The sequence below is a fragment of the Filicampus tigris genome, chromosome 3, assembly GCF_054856515.1.
Source record: "Filicampus tigris isolate MCC_2025a chromosome 3, RoL_Ftig_1.0, whole genome shotgun sequence".
Taxonomy (NCBI): domain Eukaryota; kingdom Metazoa; phylum Chordata; class Actinopteri; order Syngnathiformes; family Syngnathidae; genus Filicampus; species Filicampus tigris.
Window position 1 is genome coordinate 8,062,982 of NC_141219.1, and position 19,676 is coordinate 8,082,657.

Sequence of the window (19,676 nt, forward strand, 5' to 3'; positions counted from 1 at the left end):
TATCACAAGGTCAAAGGGCACTCTCATGCAGGTCAAACTCGAGGCGAGGGGATCAGATCAGGCCCACATTTTTTGGGTGGCCCACTAAAGCAAATTGTGTCTCCATGTTTCGGATTTGAATGGGTTTGTTCTTTTCATTTTTGTTGAAACCCTGTAACAAACACGCAATTTATTCCTCGACTTTTAACAGGTATTATAAGCAGTCCCCCATCCCACCAAATTAATCCCATCTATATAAATTTAGCAATAGTATTATTTGGTTGTCACCAATTTCCATGACTCCTGATTTCAAATGCCATTTTTCTTAAAATATACAGTATATAACAATGCAATGCTGAAACAAATACGTGAAAATGCCAAATAATGAATGCAGCCCTTGATGTAAACGAATTTGACACCCTAAGCACAGGTGTCAAAACGCCAGTCCTCAAGGGCCACTTATCCTGCATTGTTTTATGTTTCCCCTCCTTCAACACACCTGATTCATACCATCAGCAAGATTTTTGCAACCAGTTAATTCTGATTATTTGAATTAGGTGTGTTGGAGGAGGGAAATATCTCAAACATGCAGGATAGGGGCTCTCAAGGACCGAGTTGGAGACCCCTGCCCTAATGCACTGGAGTCTAACTTTGGTCCTTGAGGGGCACTATTCTGCATGTTTTAGATGTTTCCCTCCCTCCTCCAACACACCTGATTCAAAATATCAGCTCATCAGCAAGCGCTGCGAATAACAATCCTCATCACTTGAATCAGGTGTGTTGGAGGAGAGAAACATCAAAAACATGCAGGATAGCTGCCCTCGAGGACCAGAGTTTAACACCTTAATGGAGTTTGGACTGGATATGCATGCATTTGCACTGTACCTTATGTGACGGTTGATTGACCTTATACTATACAAGTCCACTCCATTGCGCACTATCCTTGTTTTCAATACAAAACAAAAACATACTGCAGTTTGCTTCATTATAAACACACATCTATTGATAGGGTTCCCGTATAAAGTAAAACCAGTCAACCAATCATCACCATAATCACAATGGAGACAACACACTTGGATTCATTGTTTTATTGAAGCCGGGGATTTGATAAGCATTTTCCTCATCTTTGTCGGCACAAGAAGCTAGAATCCACATGGCAGCGTAGAGGCTACAGAGTTGTGTTAAAGTCATACAATCAAATTCTGAATTAATTCAGTACACAAAAAGCAGCCACTTGAATGCTTATAATGTTTTGATATCCTGAATACAAAAGGACTGATAGCAGAAGCTTGTAGTCTCGTATAGATGAGGACCGTCATTAGTGGTCAAAGGCAATTCACTGAAGTTGTCAAGCGACAGTTGACTTCAACTGAGGCCAGAGTACAAAAGTTACATCAGCTCATTATTTTAAAAAAAATAACCAAAAAAAAAACCGTGCAATTATGGAACCAAGCAGCAGCAGAAGAGAGCACTTCATTCCTTTTACCTAATTTACAGTTTGAACAAGTGTGGCCAGAAAGGTTAAATAAGTCAAGTTTGGAGTGACATTTGACAGCCTGTTGACAGAAAATGTCATATGGGAATAACCGGTTACGCCCCCCAAAAAACTTGGGTTGTAAACAAAAAAGGAGACTTGGGCAAAAAACGACAATGGATATTCACTGGGTCCATCTTCAAGGCGTCCCAAAATATTCATTATACACTTTCAATAGAAAGAAAAAGAAATCAAATGTTGGGATTCCATAGTTAACCACAGGGTGTACTTTCCAATTTATAAGCAGCAAATGCAGCTAAATAGGCTACTTTATGGTGTCGGTTCATCACTAAAAGCGCAAAAAGGCAAGGCAAAAAAGTATGCATTGTGTGTCTTTTTTACTGTTGCAAAAGGAAAGCGATTCAGGAGTCCAAGGAAAAGTGCTTCTTTCAACATGTTTGAATCCTGGTTGTTGTGGAGGTGTGCTTCAATCTACTGCATAGGCCACCCGGTCACAAACAAACAAACAGCCCCATTTTGACCAAAAGTGTGCAGCTTGTATCTTCTCACATCATATCAAATCACATTACCAATAAAGTCATCTCGACACCATGGTGGTCTTCGTGAAACCCGAGCGATTAAAGCACATTTAAAATATTTTGAGGAAACGGAGAGAAATATGTATGGGCGCCTACAAATACAACAATGTGGAAAATAGTCAACAATGGGATTAATTTGCTTTCCTGTCCTTTTTCCGCTTGTCTTTCCTAAACAAGCAGCCACTTTGTTCACATTTACCATTTCTTATGTGAGAGCGACTGAAAATAAGTCATGAAACCAACAAATGTTCCAGACTGTTTGAGAAGGGAACAATACAGTTTGCACGAGAGCGATGCTGTGAAGGCGGGGTGTCGTTTGAAGGCAAAGGTCATTTGAGGGCACTGAAGGGAAGACCAAACAAAAAGGCCTGACAGGATTAGCCGGTTTAGGGAAGTGATTCCTCTCATCCTTACGTAGAGACGGAATGTATTCTCGGAGAAGTGGAGGATGATTTGTGTACAACACTGGGGAAGGAGGGAAGACAGTGCAGTGATGTCGGAACAGTGAACTGGATGGGATGCTATTCTGTTTCATACAAAGCAACTTATTGTGTTTCGACTCTGGGGTGCATGAAAGTTGAGCCTTTTTTGTTAGAACGAAGGTATTAGATCTTTTTTTTCTATATGAAACGTCAACGAACTAACGAAACCGCAACCACAGGTTTGATGTACATGAAAAAAAAAAAAAAAAAAACATCAAAAGAAATAAATTATTTGGATGACAGGAAATGGACAAAAACCTTTCCACCGATGGTGCTACAGTGCATTTCCTCATGTAGAAAAGCGAACAGCGAGCATGCCAGGCACTTTTGGGAGTAATAGTAGGAAAGATGCTGCCCAACCCCCTTCCCAAATATACACACCTGTAGCCAAAGAAAATATTCTGGTTGAGCCTCAAAGACTTGTCAAAACGCCAACCTAATTAGTCAAAAGAGGCAAATGGCCAGGATAACAGAATTGTATATACACAAAACAAAACCTGAAGATATTTTTTTTTCCTGGTACTTATTTACAAAATCCTTCGAGATGACAATGGCAATGCTATCGGCTTTCTAGATTTTGTCACGTTTATTTCATGCTTTCAGTGGCATTTGAGCCGGTTGTGTATAGTTTCCTTAAACGGCGCACGCAAAGAAAAAGGAGGAACTTTGTATAAATACATTGGCATAAACCCAACGTTTTGTTTGCAAACATATGAATTAAGTTTCATGACAAATGCAACTAAGAGCTCAAACTAACTTTTCAATTTCAAGACAATTCTTTCCATGAGACCAGCTGAGCCAAAGGCCAGAGTGTTTCCACTCAGGAGTGTGTTTTTTTTTTTTTTTTGTCTTTTTAATATACCTCAGTTACTGGGAGGCCTGCAACCCAGTTTACCAGGCTTGCCGCCAGCGTGGGTGCGCACATTTCCATACACTTCTCCACAGACAACCTTGGTGGATAACACTGAAAGTGGAGAGGACCGAGTCTTCCGCACTATCATCTTATTAGCACCTTCTTAACCATTTTTTTCTCTCTCTCACACCAAAACATTTGATAGCGTCCCATACGGGTTTTGGTGAAACCTGCTCTGCGTTCTGACAAAGACATTGGGAATTTGGTCAATTGTTTATGCTCACATGTATACTTGAATTTCCATTATTAACGCGGTGAACAATGCAGCTCTTTTTTTTTTTCTTTTTTTTTTTGTGGATTTCACGCTTCGTTCTCAGTCTGCGGCGATATGTTGTTTGCTGAAACCAGGGGGTCCTGTTTGCGTGTCATTCGGTCCAACTCAGCCTGGACGTCAGTCAAATCCGGCTTCTGCCCTTGGAACAAAGAAAAGGGAGACAAAAGCAACAAGTAATCTCCTGTAGCTTCTGTATGCGCGCTCATAAAAAGCAAGCGGATGAATGGCGCTTGGAAGGTGATGCTGCTCCATGCGGAAATGTTGCTGGCTTGCCGCCACAGTTAAGACATGCAAAGTGAAAGATCAAGCAAAGACAATGTGCACGTGCATCATCCTCAAAGCTGGAAAAAGAGGCACACTTTACTGGTCTCGGGGTGATGGCGTTACACATTCCGCTTCTTTCGGTAATTGGGTGGCTGCATTCTCATGCCAAATTTTATTTATAATATAGTATATAAGTTAGTTGAGCAACTTGCAATGTAGAGGTGGAATGTAAGGCAAAATGTTATATTAATGGGAATAAGATGTTTTGTTCATACAGGCCTGTCTCCTGTTTCTTCACATCTCAGAAAGGTCAGCATAGATGTCTTTCAAAAATCCCCCCCCCCTTTTTTTTTTTTTTTAAACATTTGTGTTCAGGCTGTGGAGATAAAACTCCACACAGCAAATGTTTCCCTGTCTAACGCTGCATCTGTTAAGAGTCGTTCTACACACAAAAAAATGCGAAAAGGCACACAAAAAAATGGCGATATTTGTTAGTACCTGTTTTTTTGGCGGAGCCTTGCACTCCAGCTCCAACAGCTCCACTTCCAGGGCTCCCCGGGGAGCCCGTCTTTTTACTCAACAGGCTGTTGAAGAAATTGGCCAGTACGCCCTCAGTAGCAGCTCCCGCTGTGGGAAAACATGCAGTGGCTTCAATGCCAAGACCAATGACCTACCCTTGAACTTTCAAAGATGACATAATAGCTGTGAGATATTTCATGAACGATACTGAGAAGTGGTTGGTCTGATGAATTTTCAAAATGTGGAGTAAATTGCCGCATCTTATCTTTAACAAGGGGAATAAACTCAATAAATCTAACTCCACCAAATATGAGGATGCTCTTCCTAGCTGCTGTATTTAGTGATATAGAAAAAGAATAAACATAGCTTCTCAAATGGTGGTTGGTACAGGACGTGCTAATGTCAACCTCCTGGGGGCAGTATTGGAATGACAAAATGATAATAGTTTTTTTTGGGGTGGACTAACGGTTGTCAAAAGTGGTCAAGTACATCTGAAAAGCTCGATAAAGATTTTCTTTACCTTTCATGTTGGCATCAGGCTTTTTGACAGCAGCCATCGGGGAACCACTGCTCAAAGCGGGCTGGCCGGCACGTCCTGCAGGTCTCGGAGAAGCTGACGCTGTCCGTCCTGGAGATTCCTGCCGCAAAGAAAATCGGAACGACAAATGTCAACACTGACAGTCGGCTGAGGTGATCTCGCGAGACAGAAATGGGAGGCTGCGTAGCGTTTCAAGATTTTTTTTTTTTTTACAGACGATACTTACTGTGGCTCCTCTTGTTGGTGTGGCCGGCTGCTTTGCTAACAAAGACTGCAAAAACAAAAACAGTCTAGTAACCGTCTAAATCAGTTGTGAATTGAATGCAATGTAGGGAAAATTAACCTGGCCACCTATCAAGTCATAAAACATACCTGTTGTTTCATCAGGAATACCTGCTCATCCTCCGCATTTATCTCTTTGTCATGCACCAGCTATAAGGAACGTGGAATTGAAACAATACAGATTTGGATATGAATGACAAAACATGAGAAAGCAGCGACTTGGGTCTGCAGGAACGAACTGCCATACCTTTCGAATAGGAGGTTTAGTGATAAAATCTTCAAATGGATCGTCCGCTTTGACTGTTGTTAGGTTTTCATGCAAAATGCAGATTTTCTTGTCGTTATCCCACCCTGATGGACTACGAGAATATGACAGAGAGGTCATGTTTAGTGCATTGTATTTCAATTCTTCTCATTGATAGTACTCAGTGCCTAGCGTTACATTTCATGAACAAGAATTTATAATGAGCAGGGTTGTGTGCTGAACTGGTCGATTATGAAGACGGGAACTATTAAGGCAACACCGTGGATAAGAAACGGCGATGGCTATTTTGAGTTTCACTTACATGAACACTGCATCCTTCTCCACTACTAGTGCAGGATTGGTAAAGTGAAAGTCATACAATTTATGTACAATATACTTGTAAAGCAGATCTAGATTCTTTTCCTCTTTGGCTGAGGTGTAGATTAGACCAGCGCCATCTGTTTAGCTGGGTCAAGGTAGAAATGTCGTTTGGAAGCCAAAAAGCACATAAGAGAGGCAACATTTAAGGAAATGTTTCAAGGATACATTGTAAGCAAAATTGCCTAATGTGGGACTGGATGAAATCAAAGTGCTCTTCTCGGTAGTCGTGCTCCTTCTCCAAAACGCTGACTGAGTCACACTGCGGATTTGACCAGAGAGACAATAAAAACATGAAATAGGGTCATTTAGTACAAAAGTATCATGAAATAGGACATCGCAGTTGTTGCATTAAGTGGTAACAAAGTCTGTCATACGTTTGATGCACAATACATTGTTAAATCTTTTCAGGGGAACAGTGCACAGAACTAAATAACAAAAAAAAAAAAAAAAGGGGGGGGGGGAGTTATTTTGAGGACATTCCTTGCATGTTTAAGGCAATGAAAAGTTATTTACAGCCAGCAAAATATTCTCCAAGCAGATGAAATGTATGACAGAAACAAGTTAGTGTGTTTTGATTTTCACAGGCCATTTTTTTTTTTGAGTGTGTGTGTGGTCCTAGGATTTGCTGTCCACACTGTCATCACACTGGAACATACACTGTGTAGTCATGGAAATGGTTGCCAATCTCCCTCTTTTTTTTAAGCTGATTTTGCCCATCTGAAGCCCCTTTTGAGCTCATGAAGCCATTATTGCAGTCCCTAAGACGGATTTGGACGTATGAAGTCGTCTGTAGCTTTGGGGTGTTTTACATGGATGTGCTTGTGATGAAAAAGAATACAGTACCGCTGAAGTGTTCTCCAAAACATTGGTTAGTCTCTCACAAAGCACAACACCCAAAGTACAAGTTTGCATCGAAATGCTCTGTTGAGAAGGAACAGATTTCACACTGCTAAGTGAGTGACTGCTCATGAGGGTTTAAGAACTCATCCGTAAAATCCAGCAACGGATGATGTTGCCAAGATAATAAAGACTTATTTTGGCTCAACACAGTGAGAGATGTCAAAAATGTGCCAGGAGAACTTCTGGAAAATCCTTTCAGGCAGTGATAAAAGGCTGCACATAACCAAAACCAAGATTTCAATTGTAGATTCAGTAAAAGTATACCTCAAAGGGTTTGTTATCCCTCATTTTTACTCATGTTAAAAACGAAATAGATCACATCATTCGGCAATCTGTACGTACACGCAGTGAGTTGATTAACATAAAGAGACGGAGACTTTCGGAGTCCCTTACCTTTGTGCAAACGATTAGCACTGGAATGCCTAGGTTGTGCGTGAGTGTGTTGTCCCCCAGCGGCAACACAACAGACTCGTCTTCGCCCGCCGCCAGGGCCCGTCGCTGCGGAGAGGCAGGGGTGGCGTCCTCCGGTTCGGCGTATTCCTGGAACGCTTTCACCACTGAAGACAACGACAAGGGGGAAAGGAAACGTGAGCTATGTCATCATTCTACGCCCTTACGTCACTTCAACTTAGTTCACATAGATGTCCATGGGAGTAGAGTATCTGGCTGAATGACGCTGTCAAAATGTCTGTGTACCAACATACCTTTTTTACGTGGATGCTGAAATAATTGATATGTCAGGACTGAGCAATGTATTTTTGGGGATATTTTCTTTTTCTAGGAGCAAAGGGAAAACAAGCGTGACAAGTGATCTTGTGGTCTGCATTTCAGAGCATAGTCAGGCAGTTTGTCTGGATTCCCGACGCTTTGGGATGCTCATCATTTTCGACTCCAACGCCAGTATCTTTCGCGGTATTTGCACAGCGGGTAACTAAGACGCCTTTCCGCAAACAAGATTACGTTGATAATGTTTGATAATGCCAATGGAACGGTCATGGCAAATAACTGCAACGGCTGCAGAATGTGGCTGGAAATAAGCACGTTTTCAAACACTAAAACTTTTGCTGCTGCAATTTGACTGTTACCAAGACACACTGTTTAATTATGAGAATCATACCACAGAAATATGGCATCCATGTTTTACAACTCCAGCTGTTAAAGACCTTTGGCATTGATTGTGTGTGTGTGTGTGCGCGCGCGTATGCGCTTAGATGCAGGAAGCTTTGGCCTACTTGCTCAGGAGCTTTGGAATGTAGCAAGGGACAGCCTACGACATCAGATAAACTTGCATTTTGGAGCCAATTCCTTGACTTTAAAACATAGGATTTAGGATGTGGGGCAACAAGTAGGGAAATTCTATCCAGGAGGGAAGTCTTATTGGTACTGAAGTCAATTTGACAAGCACAATTTTACAAAACGCAAGAGGAGGAAATCTGAATTTAGGAGAGGTAAACATGGGACTTATTTAAGTCCAAGGAAAGAAAAAAAAAAAAGGGTTTCATTGCTTCCTTTTTCACTTTCTGAACTGATCCTGCAATTTAAGTAGAAAAATCCAGTATCCGCTTTCATAGCATGCAACCCACAGACTGAATTCAGCCACCCAACATCGCTGACACTACTGTCGGAGGGGAGGGGACCATGATGCAAGAGGGCTGCAAGAGCTCTTGGACTGGAGCCACTCACACAAACGTCCTGCCTGTCTCGCTCATATACAACCACTCAAATATTATGTGACTCAGGCTCAGTAGTGGTCAAAGCTCTCGTGCTGAGAAATGATTACCTGGATGATATGTTGGCATGCCTATGTGGGGTCTTACATTGAAATATAAAGAAATAAATGTATGACTTCCACAAAAAATGTGGAGCTGAGTCAAAGCTTAGTTTGGCAGCATTGACCCCAAGCTAGTTGTGTTGTCACTAATTACGCTTTTGCATCATGCAGAAACATAGGTCGGTAGTAAAGGTATTAACTATTATTGCTACTATCAAAACATGGCGCACACTAGGGCTGTGCAATTAATCGAAATTCAATTACGATTATTACACTTCACGATTGAAAAATTGGCATGATCGTAAAAAACGATTATTAATATGCATTTACATCCAACGCACTAGGCTTCTTTACACATTTGCACCTTTTTTAAAAATTTATAATAAATACATTTATAAATTTTGTTTGGTCCAAAAGGAACTTACATTTATGTGTCTTTATATATTTTTTCGTTTAAACATTTTCTTGTTTTGCACCAAAAAATAAATGATGGTTTGAATAATCGTGATTTCAATTATTACCAAAAATAATCAGGATTAATTTTTTTTTTTCCCCATAATCGAGCAACACTAGCACAGACTAAACACAATTGTTTACAGTCAGAGGATAACAGGGAAAGTGAGTTTGAATTGAATATATTTTCAATTTTATAGCTTTAATTTAGTTGATCTGTGTTCATGGAAGGTGGAGCAGCACCGTTTTAAAAACCATGCAGGCTTAACTAACTTGTACAAAAAGCCTCATCTGTTCTCAACAGAATAGCGCTCCTCATGAGCTAGACATGACCACATCTATATTTAACAGTAGAACATCATCTGTGTATGTCTCACTCAAAGAGTGGAGAACTCGCCCATGGCCAGAAAACACTGCTGAGGATCACGGGCTTCTGACGGTGACCTACAATCAGCCATAACAATGGGTAATATGACACACACTGCAGTCCTATCCTCCGATTGCTCTTTCTTACAGGCAGTCAGTAAAGATAGAAGTGTGTTCTTCACTCTCTATGCCATTCGTCATATAAATATGGTGGAACGAATGAGCGCTGTCTACCTGAAGACCACCCTCGGTCGGCGGATAATTTAAACGTATGAAAAATACAGATGCTGAGATACAACACAATCTCTATTCAAATAAGACTGTTTGCATGATAAGCGATTCTTGTCACTGGTCTCAAAACTGTACACTCACTGACTACCAGATTGACAGGTCCCAAAAAAATTCCTGCCTCATACAAAGTAGAAGAAGATGGAAAGCGCCAAATGAGCCTTTACTTACTCTTGTGCTCCATTTCTCTCATGTCCTCTGGAGGGATCTTCAGTTTGTCCAGGTGGTCACGTAGCACACTGGCCCACTTCTGCAGTGACTCCATAATGGTCCAGGGTCGCGACATATCCGCAACAAACATGGCTAGGCAATCACATAGCGACTGAGTGGAAACAGCAAACTTGAGCAGGCCTTTGTGGTACAGGTCTCCGTCCAGGATCCACACGTTACATCGTGTAAGGTCTGCCAAAGGGAAAGTAATCCATTTGAGTATACACTAAGTAATATTAACATGACTACAATACAGATGACCCTTATTACCCAAGTGGACTCACCATCCCGGTCTTCATCGTGGACATTTAAGTATTGATATTCCAGTCCTCTTCCTTTCTTGTTGTGTTCAGCCCCTTGAAGCTTGGACATGAGAGTAGTTTTTCCTGATCCATCCTCCCCTAAAAGACACCATAGCCATCAGCTAACTGATTTCATAAATGAAAGATCAATCAAGGCAAAATACTTCTATGCAAAATGTGAAGTTAATAAAAAGGCTACAAGTAATTTTGTAGATAATAGCTAGATAGATAACACATATTTTTTTTTATCTCTTCTGACCAAAACAACTTCTGAATATGTATTGATCATTATGCATTTCATTTAATCAATGCTAGGAAGATCAGCTAATGGAAGGGAGGGGGGTAATATAGCGAACAGTGTTCCACTCCCTTCTGTGCTTCCAAAGCCAAACACAACAACGAGAGCTGCTGAGTCTGTCTTCCACAATGACGGTTTCATAAACACTTACCAAATACCAAAATGTTTTTTCCTGATGGCAATTTTGAACTTGAACGGGTAGAAACATCACTCAGTATTGAGGTCCTATGAGATAGAAGTAATGTGGATTACATTGTGAGTACAGCAGATTTGCAAATAGATTATGTCACTTTACACAAAACATAGCCGTCGTTCTTTTTTTTCCACTCTGTTCTGCGAATCTACAATTAAAAACTGAAATGATGTCATCTCTACTGGCTGACACAGGCAGATAATGCTGCTTGTGGTGAAGGAGTTAGCATAAAGGTTCCTGTTAGCTTGGTGTATTCCCTACTTCAATGACAGCAGTTAGCTTAGCTGTGACTTGACATACCCTAACAAAAATCATCAGATAATACAAAGAGAATTGTACATCTTGGAGAGTCTTCAACAGACACAATAATCACAAAGAACGCTAGCAAACTAGTCGCCCAGCCTCTGTTGGCCGGGCCGCCGGTGTTTGCTTCCCAGCAAACAGTGGTGACAAAGCAGGACGGTGGCGGTTGTACTTTTCCCTGCAGAACTCAACAGTTGTTACGCCACTAAAAGAACCGCCGAACTTGCCAAAGGTCGAGTCCTTCTTCCTCCTCGTTGTTGTTGTCGCCTGCCCCGGCTACGCCCGGCTGTTGCTTTTCCAAAACGGGAGCCATCTTCTCTCTGTACGAGCACAAAGGCAAGGCCCTGCTGCCTGGCCACCACTAGCGCCGCCCTAGTCCAAGCGGCCAAGGGTGCGTTTCATTTTTCGGCAGCAACGCCGCGACGGTGTCTGGCCCCCGGCAGAGGCAGCGTCAAATAAACTGGAGCATAATTGACGTTCGCCAAGGTACGGAAGCATAAGGCAGTCACTTCCAAAAATGAAAAATAAAACTAATAAAATAAAAGTAAATAAGTAAATGATAAGCAAATAAATACATCTGTTTTATGGAATTATTTTTTTTCATTAAAAAAAATGTTTTTTTCTTTTTGCTTTTCGTAATACGTATATTCTTCATACAAAATATTCCACAAAAAACCCAAACACACAAAAAAAACATTATTCCTAAAAACAGAAAAAAATATTCCATAAAACAGAAAATAAAAATATATTAAAATAAAAAATACCCGCCCCCTCCCCAAAATACAGTACACAGAAAAACAGGAGGTTTTTTTTATAAAATTGTCCAAATCCACAGAATTTCAGCCTCTGGACAGTAAATCTTCTCGGATTGTTATTGAGTCAAAATAAGACATTTACAACAATCAGATTTTACTTTGGAAAACAACAATCAACATTTTTAACCATTTAATGATATGTTACATGTTACCAAAGCAGAAAACCAAATCATTTAAAAAAAAGATAAAAAATGAAAAAATCTGTTCGTGCATTTTCTCTTCTGTTGATTTGAAAAAAAAATCCTGTTTTTCAATAGACTGCTGAAAATCAAAACATTTTTTCAAATCTGAGTGAATGATCGCTAAACTAATCAACAGATTCATCCATCCATCCATTATCGTGCTGGAGCCTATCCCAGCTGTCTTAGGGCAGTGGGCGGGGCACACCCTGAACTGGTTGCTAGCCAATCGCAGGGCACACAGAGACAAACATCCGCACTCTCAATCACACCTAGGGGTAATTTAGAGAGTCCAATCAACTTACCATGCATGTTTTTGGAATGTGGGAGGAAACCGGAGTACCCGGTGGAAACCCACGCAGGCAAGGGGAGAACATGCAAACTCCACACAGGGAGGCCGGGGTCGGGATCGAACTCAAGACATCTAAACTGTGAGGTGGACGTGCTAACCAGTCGACCACCGTGCCGCCCTCAACAGATTCATTGATTATTAAAATAATCATCACTTGTAGACTTGAGGCCCCATAATAATTGAACTGACTTTCAAAAGTAATCATTCCAACTGATTATTTTTATTTTCCGTTTATATTTCTTGATCTTGTATACATTATATGTATTATAGAAGTCTTTTTGTAATTGTGTTGTTGGCAAAATAACTGTTGTACTGAAATTATCCAGTAGATGGTGCTGATTGAAAAAAAAACACTTGACTATTCATTCACACGTGTCCATACGTTCTTAAAAACAGCGTAAAGTGCATCTTTTGGTGATTCAACCTGAGACAAATGCAAAGATTAAGTAAAATGTAATGAAAAAGTAATTCCATTACAGTTTGACACGGATTATAGAAGGAAGCCTAATTGCCTCTGATTTAAATAAACGCGGAACACACTTCAATACTGTATAGTTGCAGAAGCTTAGTGAGACATTTCCCAGACACTCATTCCACAGAAATCTCTAACTTTTGCAGATAGTTATTGGTCCATTCTTTTTCTGGATCAATGTTCCCCTAATTGATCCATGGATTTGGCATTGTCTTACTCAGTGTGTAATCTGGGTGGCAACAGGTGGATATGATGTACCGGTACCTTCTGCCATTTAATGGCATGTAAATGTACTGCCTGTAACTATATACATCGGTGAACAAATATATGTTTGTAATTAATGAACAATATATATATTTTTTAAAATAGGTGAAATTGCATGGATCATTTCAAGTGGCCTAATTAGCTTTAATGGCACCCTGGTTAGGAATTCCCTCTAGGATCTTGACCATAGCAAACTGTGGACATTTTGTGTATTTGGAAAATTTCCAAGGCGTTCGCATACATGTTGATGATTCCCATGTTTGTGGGAACAGTGACAGACAGGCGTTGTGGTCCAACTCATGGGAATAGCATTCCAGAACATTTTCATCATGTGAAACTCGGCCTTACTGCTGCCCCTGTGTCACTGCCGAGCTCTGCTTCCAGCAAGGAAAACATGCTAGATTGATCTTGTTTTCTTTTGCTCACAAATGGAGTCTTTGTGCCCCCGGTGACACGGAAATCAGCAGCACAATTAAAAGTTCAAGACCCAGGGCTAACAAGATTATGCAGATAATACAGTTTAGGTTTTCAATATTTAAATTATAGTCACACTAGTTTGGTTCTGTTTGGGGGAAGAACACAACCCCATGACTAAAAATGGAATGTTTAGAATCAACGAATAGGGTATTATTTCTATAAACTTTAGTATTTGCTTATATGCGTTGTGCTTGTCTTACAGAAGAGGGTGCTATATCCCTATACATACTCCATGGCTGCTTTTATCTACGAGGAACATTTAATAGAAAATAAAGAAAAAGGTGCATAAATCTCACCATCAAATTTAAACAGTGTCAAATCAATTATTTTTCAGGCATCTGAAAAAGACCAAATGGTGTTTAATCAACTCTAACCTCTTCATCTTCTTAGCCCCTTATTTTCTAACATGTCCTATTCTTATTGCAATTGTCAGCTCTGCAGAGTATATGTGAAATAACGTGCTGCAATCATCGCTGTCAGCATTACACAGCAATTGGGATTTCACTGACATGATCTCTCCCATGCATAATTTATCTTACAATGACACTCCCCTAGGGGGTACCCCTGATATGATTTCATATATTTTGTTTCTACCATTTTTACATTGCTGTCTTGTTGTAATCCTCGTTGGTCCCCAGATGTACTACAAGTAGACTACTTGTGCAGTGGAGAGGGTGTGTGAGGTAGAGGAGGGGTTAAATTCGGGAGGGTATAGATTGCAGTGGGAGCCCTGGTGGGCCAGGCTGCATTGTGATAGCGACAGATGTCTGAGGGACACTCCTCAGACCCACACTGCACCCTCGCAGAGCAAGACCGGAATCCGCAGCTGTCACTTCCAAGGCTTTCACCTCCATTATCACATTCAAGCGGAGCCTGAGGACCGACTGACCACGCTCCTCACACACAGGTCGGTCAAACCGATGCTTTTCTTTTGGAAAATGCCTTCTTTTTCAATTGAGATACGTCGTTGGTTTTATTTTCCCAGTCGAAAGTAAGAAAGAAAAAGAAAAGAATGAAAGTGCTATAGTTCCTCTGCATGTGCTTTCCTATTGTTCTCGCCATTCCTTTTCTCTAATTATGTAAATGTGTTCCACTTCAATAATAAAGCCGGGTAGGTTTTTTTCTTTTCTTTTCTTCTCCAGACTGGTTCAGCCTTGTGCGCGCTGGTATGTCTTCACTTCATTTAAAAAAAGAAGAAAAAAAAAAGAAGAATAAATAAATAAATAAAAATAAGTAGGCCATACAATGCAATTAGAAATGCACAAAAGAGAAAGAGGAACAAAGTTCTCAAGTTTCTCCTTGGTTGTATATCGGAAGAGTTTCGTTTTTGCTGAATATGATGACATTTTCTTTCCCAAACCTGCATGCGAACAAAAAGAGCACAGCAAGCGAGAGAGAGGCGTTGGTGGGTTGAGGTGGGGGATGGACAGTGGTTGGAAAGTGCACAGTCTTATCTCCTAATTCCATTTTACTCTTCCAGTTCGATGCCAAAACCCAGTTTAGCTTTTGTAGTCGTGACGAGTACACACGCATACCGCTTCGATCTTTGCATTCATGCTTCATAAACCAAATGTCGGTCCAAATAGGTCTGCTGCAGATTAGTCTTGTTGCTTGCTCATTATATTTACTTGATACATTTTTTCCAACTGCGACATGCGTTTCATGAATAAAAGGTGAACTATTTCAATCACATGTGGAGACTGGCAAAGAATATGAATGGATTTGGTGCAAATGGGGTAGTTTTCAAGCAGGCACAAGGCAGTTTTACTGAAATGGCGTAGTGGGGAGTGGTCATAGGTGAAATGGATTTGCAGCCAATCCCAGAACGGTGTTGTGTGGCCACGGTGTGGTTCGATTGCTCTACTGCAGCACTATGGACAGTTCCCTGGCCCTTCACTTTGGTGCCCATACCCACACGTTGCCCTCACCTGGGGTTCTATATGTCATGTTTGCCGGTGTATTTATTTTTTGGTCCATAAAAAGATGGTTGCAATACATTACCATCTTTGGTTTGACTATTCAAATCGACTTGAATATGTTGCCTCTGTATCATCTGAAGCAGGTTTTGGGGTGAAGAACAATTTCAAACATATGGATTTCTCCTTTAACTCAGTTTAAAAGCAGCCAGCAAAATGGAAGTGAACACATAGTTCTCCTTTTTGGACTCAGAAAGGAAGTCAGATTGTGGCAATCAGCTGCTGCCTTTGATACATCCTCATCGAACATTCATTCCGCTCACGCACTGTTTGTGTTGTGTACCAATCTGTAGTTCCCATTGAAAAAAAAGGAGTGTCCAAAAACACCATTGAAGAGTGTTCTAGTACAACCACAATTATACAAATATTGTCAAAAAATCAACTAGGACCAGAGCATCTACAACAAAAGACAAAATAGTTTGTGGTCAAGTTGTATTCTTTATTGGCTGTATTCTTCTTTTTTTTGGAAGGGGTGGGGTAGGAGAATTTGGATCAAAATATATAGATATATTGAACTTTTACATTTAAAATATACAACTTTTTTACTTTTAGCGACAAAGAAGAAGTGAGTGACTTGATTCCTATTTATTTATCAGCTAAACCCTAGTTATGAAGAGAACATTTTCACCTGGTAGATCTTTTGGGTTACTGGGACATGCAGTTGGTACACAATGCAATGCAAACGTTTTGTTTGCTTTAAGAATAAAACAATATCTACACATCCCGATTCAAAATAGAGTATGTAATGAATGCTACTTGGCTTATGCTAGCAAGGCCACGGGTCTTACATCAAGAGTGTCCTGTGTTTAAAGTCATGTTAATCAGGTGAATTTAATTATCTAATTTACTAGTGGAAATGAATGTGATTATCCCAGTCTTGCGATGAGTTTATTTAATTAGAATCAGATTCCGACATGTTCCAAGGTTATGCAATGCCTTAATCTTTATCACCTCTTCTTATAGGTGACACCATGGGAGGGAAACTGAGTAAGAAGAAGAAGGGTTACGATGTGAGTGATCCCAAAGAAAAAAAGGATGAGGCTGCAGCCGAAGCTGCATGTGCTGAGGAGCCCGGTAAAGGGGAGGATGCGGCGCCGCCCGCAGAAGCTCAAGTGACAACTGAATCAGGCAATGTGGAAGAGGCAGCTGCTGGATCAGATGTGGCAGCAGTAACCGAAGCAGTCAAAGCCCCCGAAGAGACCAATTCCGCTCCACCTGAAGAGCAAACACCAGTAGCAGCTCCAGTACCAGCAGAACCAGTCCCAGTCAAGGAAGAAGCACCCCCGGTTCCAGACGAACCAGTCATAGTCAATGAAGAATCAGTTTCTGTTGCAGAGCAACCAGCCATTGTCAAGGAAGAAGTCGCTCCAGTAACAGAACCTGTTGTAATCAAAGAAGAGGCGGCTCCAGTTCCGGAAGAACAAGCACCACCAGAGGAACCACCTACAGCGGAACCATTTGCAGCACTAGAAGAAGAGGCTTCAATACCAGAGGAACCGGGTATAATCACAGAGGAAACTGCTCCAGTTCAAGAGGAAGCATCTGCGGTTGTAGAAGAAGCTACTGCAGCACCAGAGGTGGCAGTCTCGGTTCAAGAAGAACCCGCTGCCGTTTCCGAGGCAGCATCACCATCACCAGAAGAAGCTACAGTCAAAGATGCTGCACCAACTGAGGCAGAAATCCAGCCTGCACCTGCGCCCGAACCCGTCGAAGAGCCTTCTACAGTTCAAGAAACTGTGACAGAAGTAGAGGTTGTTCATGCAAGTCCAGAGGAGGCCCTCAAAGAGCCAGAACCCATTCCGGTGACCGTTACCGAGACTGAGGCCATTTTGGAGGAGACAGTCGCTCAGGAACTTGAACCGGTAATAGAGCAAGAGACAATTTTGGAGACTAAAATAGAGCAGGTAACAGAGCCTGAGCCCGAATCAGTGACAGAGAAAGAACCAGAGCCAGAACAGGAGGATGACACACAGGAACCGCTAGCCGAAGAACCAGGCCAAGAAGATGAGCCTGATCCAACAGAGGCCACAGATGACAGCACAGAACTGGATGAAATCCAGGAAAAATGTATGCTTTCAAACGATCAACCAGACGGAGCAGAACTTGCGGAATCTGATGCGATAGCCCAAGCTTCCGTGGAAGATGTGCCTTGCCCAGAGAGTGTGGTAGAAACAAAGATGGAAAATGGTGATAGAGAAAGCTCTCCTCTTGCAGAGGATGTGACGGAAGTAGCAGCTTTCCCAGCTGTGAATGGAGACTGCGCAGTCTCCGCACACCCAGAGGAATGTGTTAATGGTATTGAGAAGTCAGTGGGGTCCCCTGTCAAGAAGCTGAGTGACTTTGAACTCAAAACGGACGTTGACTTGAGCGCGGATGTCCAGGATGCCCCGGAGGCCATTGCTGACATGGCGGAGGCTCTGAGTACTGAGGTCACACAGGAAGTCTGATCTTTCTACTTAATGTGAATTTTGACAAATCTTCCAATGATGTGAAAAAGGCGTTAGAGGAAGTTAACCCAAACATATTTTTTTCAAGAATATGTTCTATGCAAGCCCACTAGTTGAAAGAAGGCATTCTGATAAATATTGCGTTTGTGGAATAAGAGTGAATCCACCCGTTTTTAGCCATCTGCGGGGGCAGCCATTTTGTCACTTCTGCCAACTGAAAACAACATCACAACTGTTCAGGGCTCAGGAAACGACCAATCACAGCTCAGCTTCGGAAAACAGGTCAGCCGTGATTGGTCGTTACCTGACCCCGGAGCAGTTGTAATGTCATTTTCAGTCAACAGAAGTGACAAAATGGCCGACCCCAGAGATGGCTAAAAACGGGTGGATTAATTCTTATTCTACAAACGCAATATTTATCAGAATGCCTTGTTTCAACTAGTGGCCTTGCATAGAACATATTCTTGAAAAAAAATATGTTTGGGTTGACTTCCCTTTTAAGGAATCACAAAAGCAGCGAGGGTTCCAGAAACATCAAAATCATGGTTGTGTTTTTCATGGTGACTCAACCAATGATATATTTTGTTTTGAGCAAAAAAACCACAAAAAAAACCCACACACAGTCGCATGATGATAGACAGAGCTTGGGTAGATAGCAGTTATAATGAAAGTACAAGGACACACCTGTGTTTAGAATTTGAAGGGTGACCCAAAATAGTTAAACCACACACCTGAGTAAAAATACTGGACAAACGATGTTATTAACGAGTGAAGTGATTAAATCTGTCTTTGTGTGTGAGCCCGATTAATATGACAATATTAGCTGACTTTCATATATTCTTTCTATTATGTGCAGAGCCATAAAATGTTTTGGCCTTTTATAACAAATGATGCTTGTGAGATCTGTTAAACGTAAAATGATTGAACAGAGAATAAAAAGATTGTCATAGCCCACAGTGAGCTTCTTGCCTTTCCATGCACTTTGCAGCATTAAACATAATTAACTCTTGCATCAGGCAATTTTATGCAAATATATTCCAACAAATCTCTTGTGAGTGATTACAGAATAAAACGGGCATCGCTGCAGAACAACTACGGTACAAAATCCACTAAACATTTTAAAGTGCTTGTTGACATCAGCAACCTTTCTAGCTGTAATGCGGGTCTGATTTTGGCTGATAATGGAGAGCAATGCCCTGTAGGTCCCTGCTCACTGCACATATTTTGGTTTGTGCAATATTCAGGGCTATTCAGGGCTCACTTTTTACTCACCAATCACCTTATCTTGAAACTAAAAATATCGGATCAATCTGATATTTAGTGCTAAACTACCAAAACAGGTTTACATGGAAGCACTTGACAAAATGTTTATTTACTGAAGTCCATATTGCTATTTTTCTGCTTGTGGAAAATGTAAGGATTTCACATTATAGGTCTATTTTCCCTGCGTAGCCTTCATTCTTGTACGAGGTGTGTCATAAAGATTTTCAGGACAGGTGTCACAGAAGCTATATTTCAAATCTAAACTACAAAGAACAAGTTTTTCCCTTCAAAATAATCCCCTTGAAGTCTAATGCGCTTACCGAGCCTTTTGCCACGCCTTCATGCACTCCTGGCAGAACGCTTCCGCCATCCTCCGCAGCTCCCTTGTCAGGGCTGTG

The 19,676-nt window shown here is 41.2% G+C and overlaps 2 protein-coding genes across 3 annotated transcripts; one reads left to right on the top strand and one right to left on the bottom strand.

Moving 5' to 3' along the window:
- Positions 1–1,052: 1,052 nt before the first annotated feature.
- dync1li2 (dynein, cytoplasmic 1, light intermediate chain 2) lies at positions 1,053–11,490 on the bottom strand. Of its 2 annotated transcripts, none has more exons than XM_086026271.1 (13): positions 11,261–11,490; positions 10,689–10,762; positions 10,222–10,338; positions 9,899–10,129; positions 7,243–7,406; positions 6,115–6,208; positions 5,891–6,026; positions 5,572–5,683; positions 5,415–5,474; positions 5,269–5,313; positions 5,025–5,142; positions 4,484–4,612; positions 1,053–3,855 (listed from the first exon to the last, which is right to left on the bottom strand). In XM_086026271.1, the coding sequence occupies exons 1-13, from the start codon at positions 11,344–11,346 to the stop codon at positions 3,839–3,841; spliced, it is 1,383 nt and encodes a 460-aa protein (XP_085882397.1). In that variant the 5' UTR covers positions 11,347–11,490; the 3' UTR covers positions 1,053–3,838. The 2 variants fall into 2 exon arrangements, with proteins under 2 accessions (XP_085882397.1, XP_085882396.1); XM_086026270.1 differs by having other exon boundaries at positions 1,053–3,860.
- A 2,753-nt stretch (positions 11,491–14,243) lies between these two features.
- LOC147149750 (uncharacterized) lies at positions 14,244–18,969 on the top strand. The gene is made up of 2 exons (XM_086026801.1): positions 14,244–14,499; positions 16,532–18,969. Exon 2 carries the CDS (start codon positions 16,540–16,542, stop codon positions 18,013–18,015), a length of 1,476 nt encoding a protein of 491 aa, XP_085882927.1. The 5' UTR covers positions 14,244–14,499; positions 16,532–16,539; the 3' UTR covers positions 18,016–18,969.
- The last annotated feature ends 707 nt before the right edge of the window (positions 18,970–19,676 follow it).

Bases quoted from the DNA above. Each gene is read 5' to 3' on its own strand.
- dync1li2 (XM_086026270.1), bottom strand. From the start codon at position 11,346: ATGGCTCCCGTTTTGGAAAAGCAACAGCCGGGCGTAGCCGGGGCAGGC. The intron at 10,339-10,688 runs GTAAGTGTTTAT...GGTGTCTTTTAG, and splicing joins AAAAAACATTTTGGTATTTG to GGGAGGATGGATCAGGAAAA. The intron at 5,684-5,890 runs GTAAGTGAAACT...ATATTCTCGTAG, and splicing joins GAGAAGGATGCAGTGTTCAT to TCCATCAGGGTGGGATAACG.
- LOC147149750 (XM_086026801.1), top strand. From the start codon at position 16,540: ATGGGAGGGAAACTGAGTAAGAAGAAGAAGGGTTACGATGTGAGTGAT.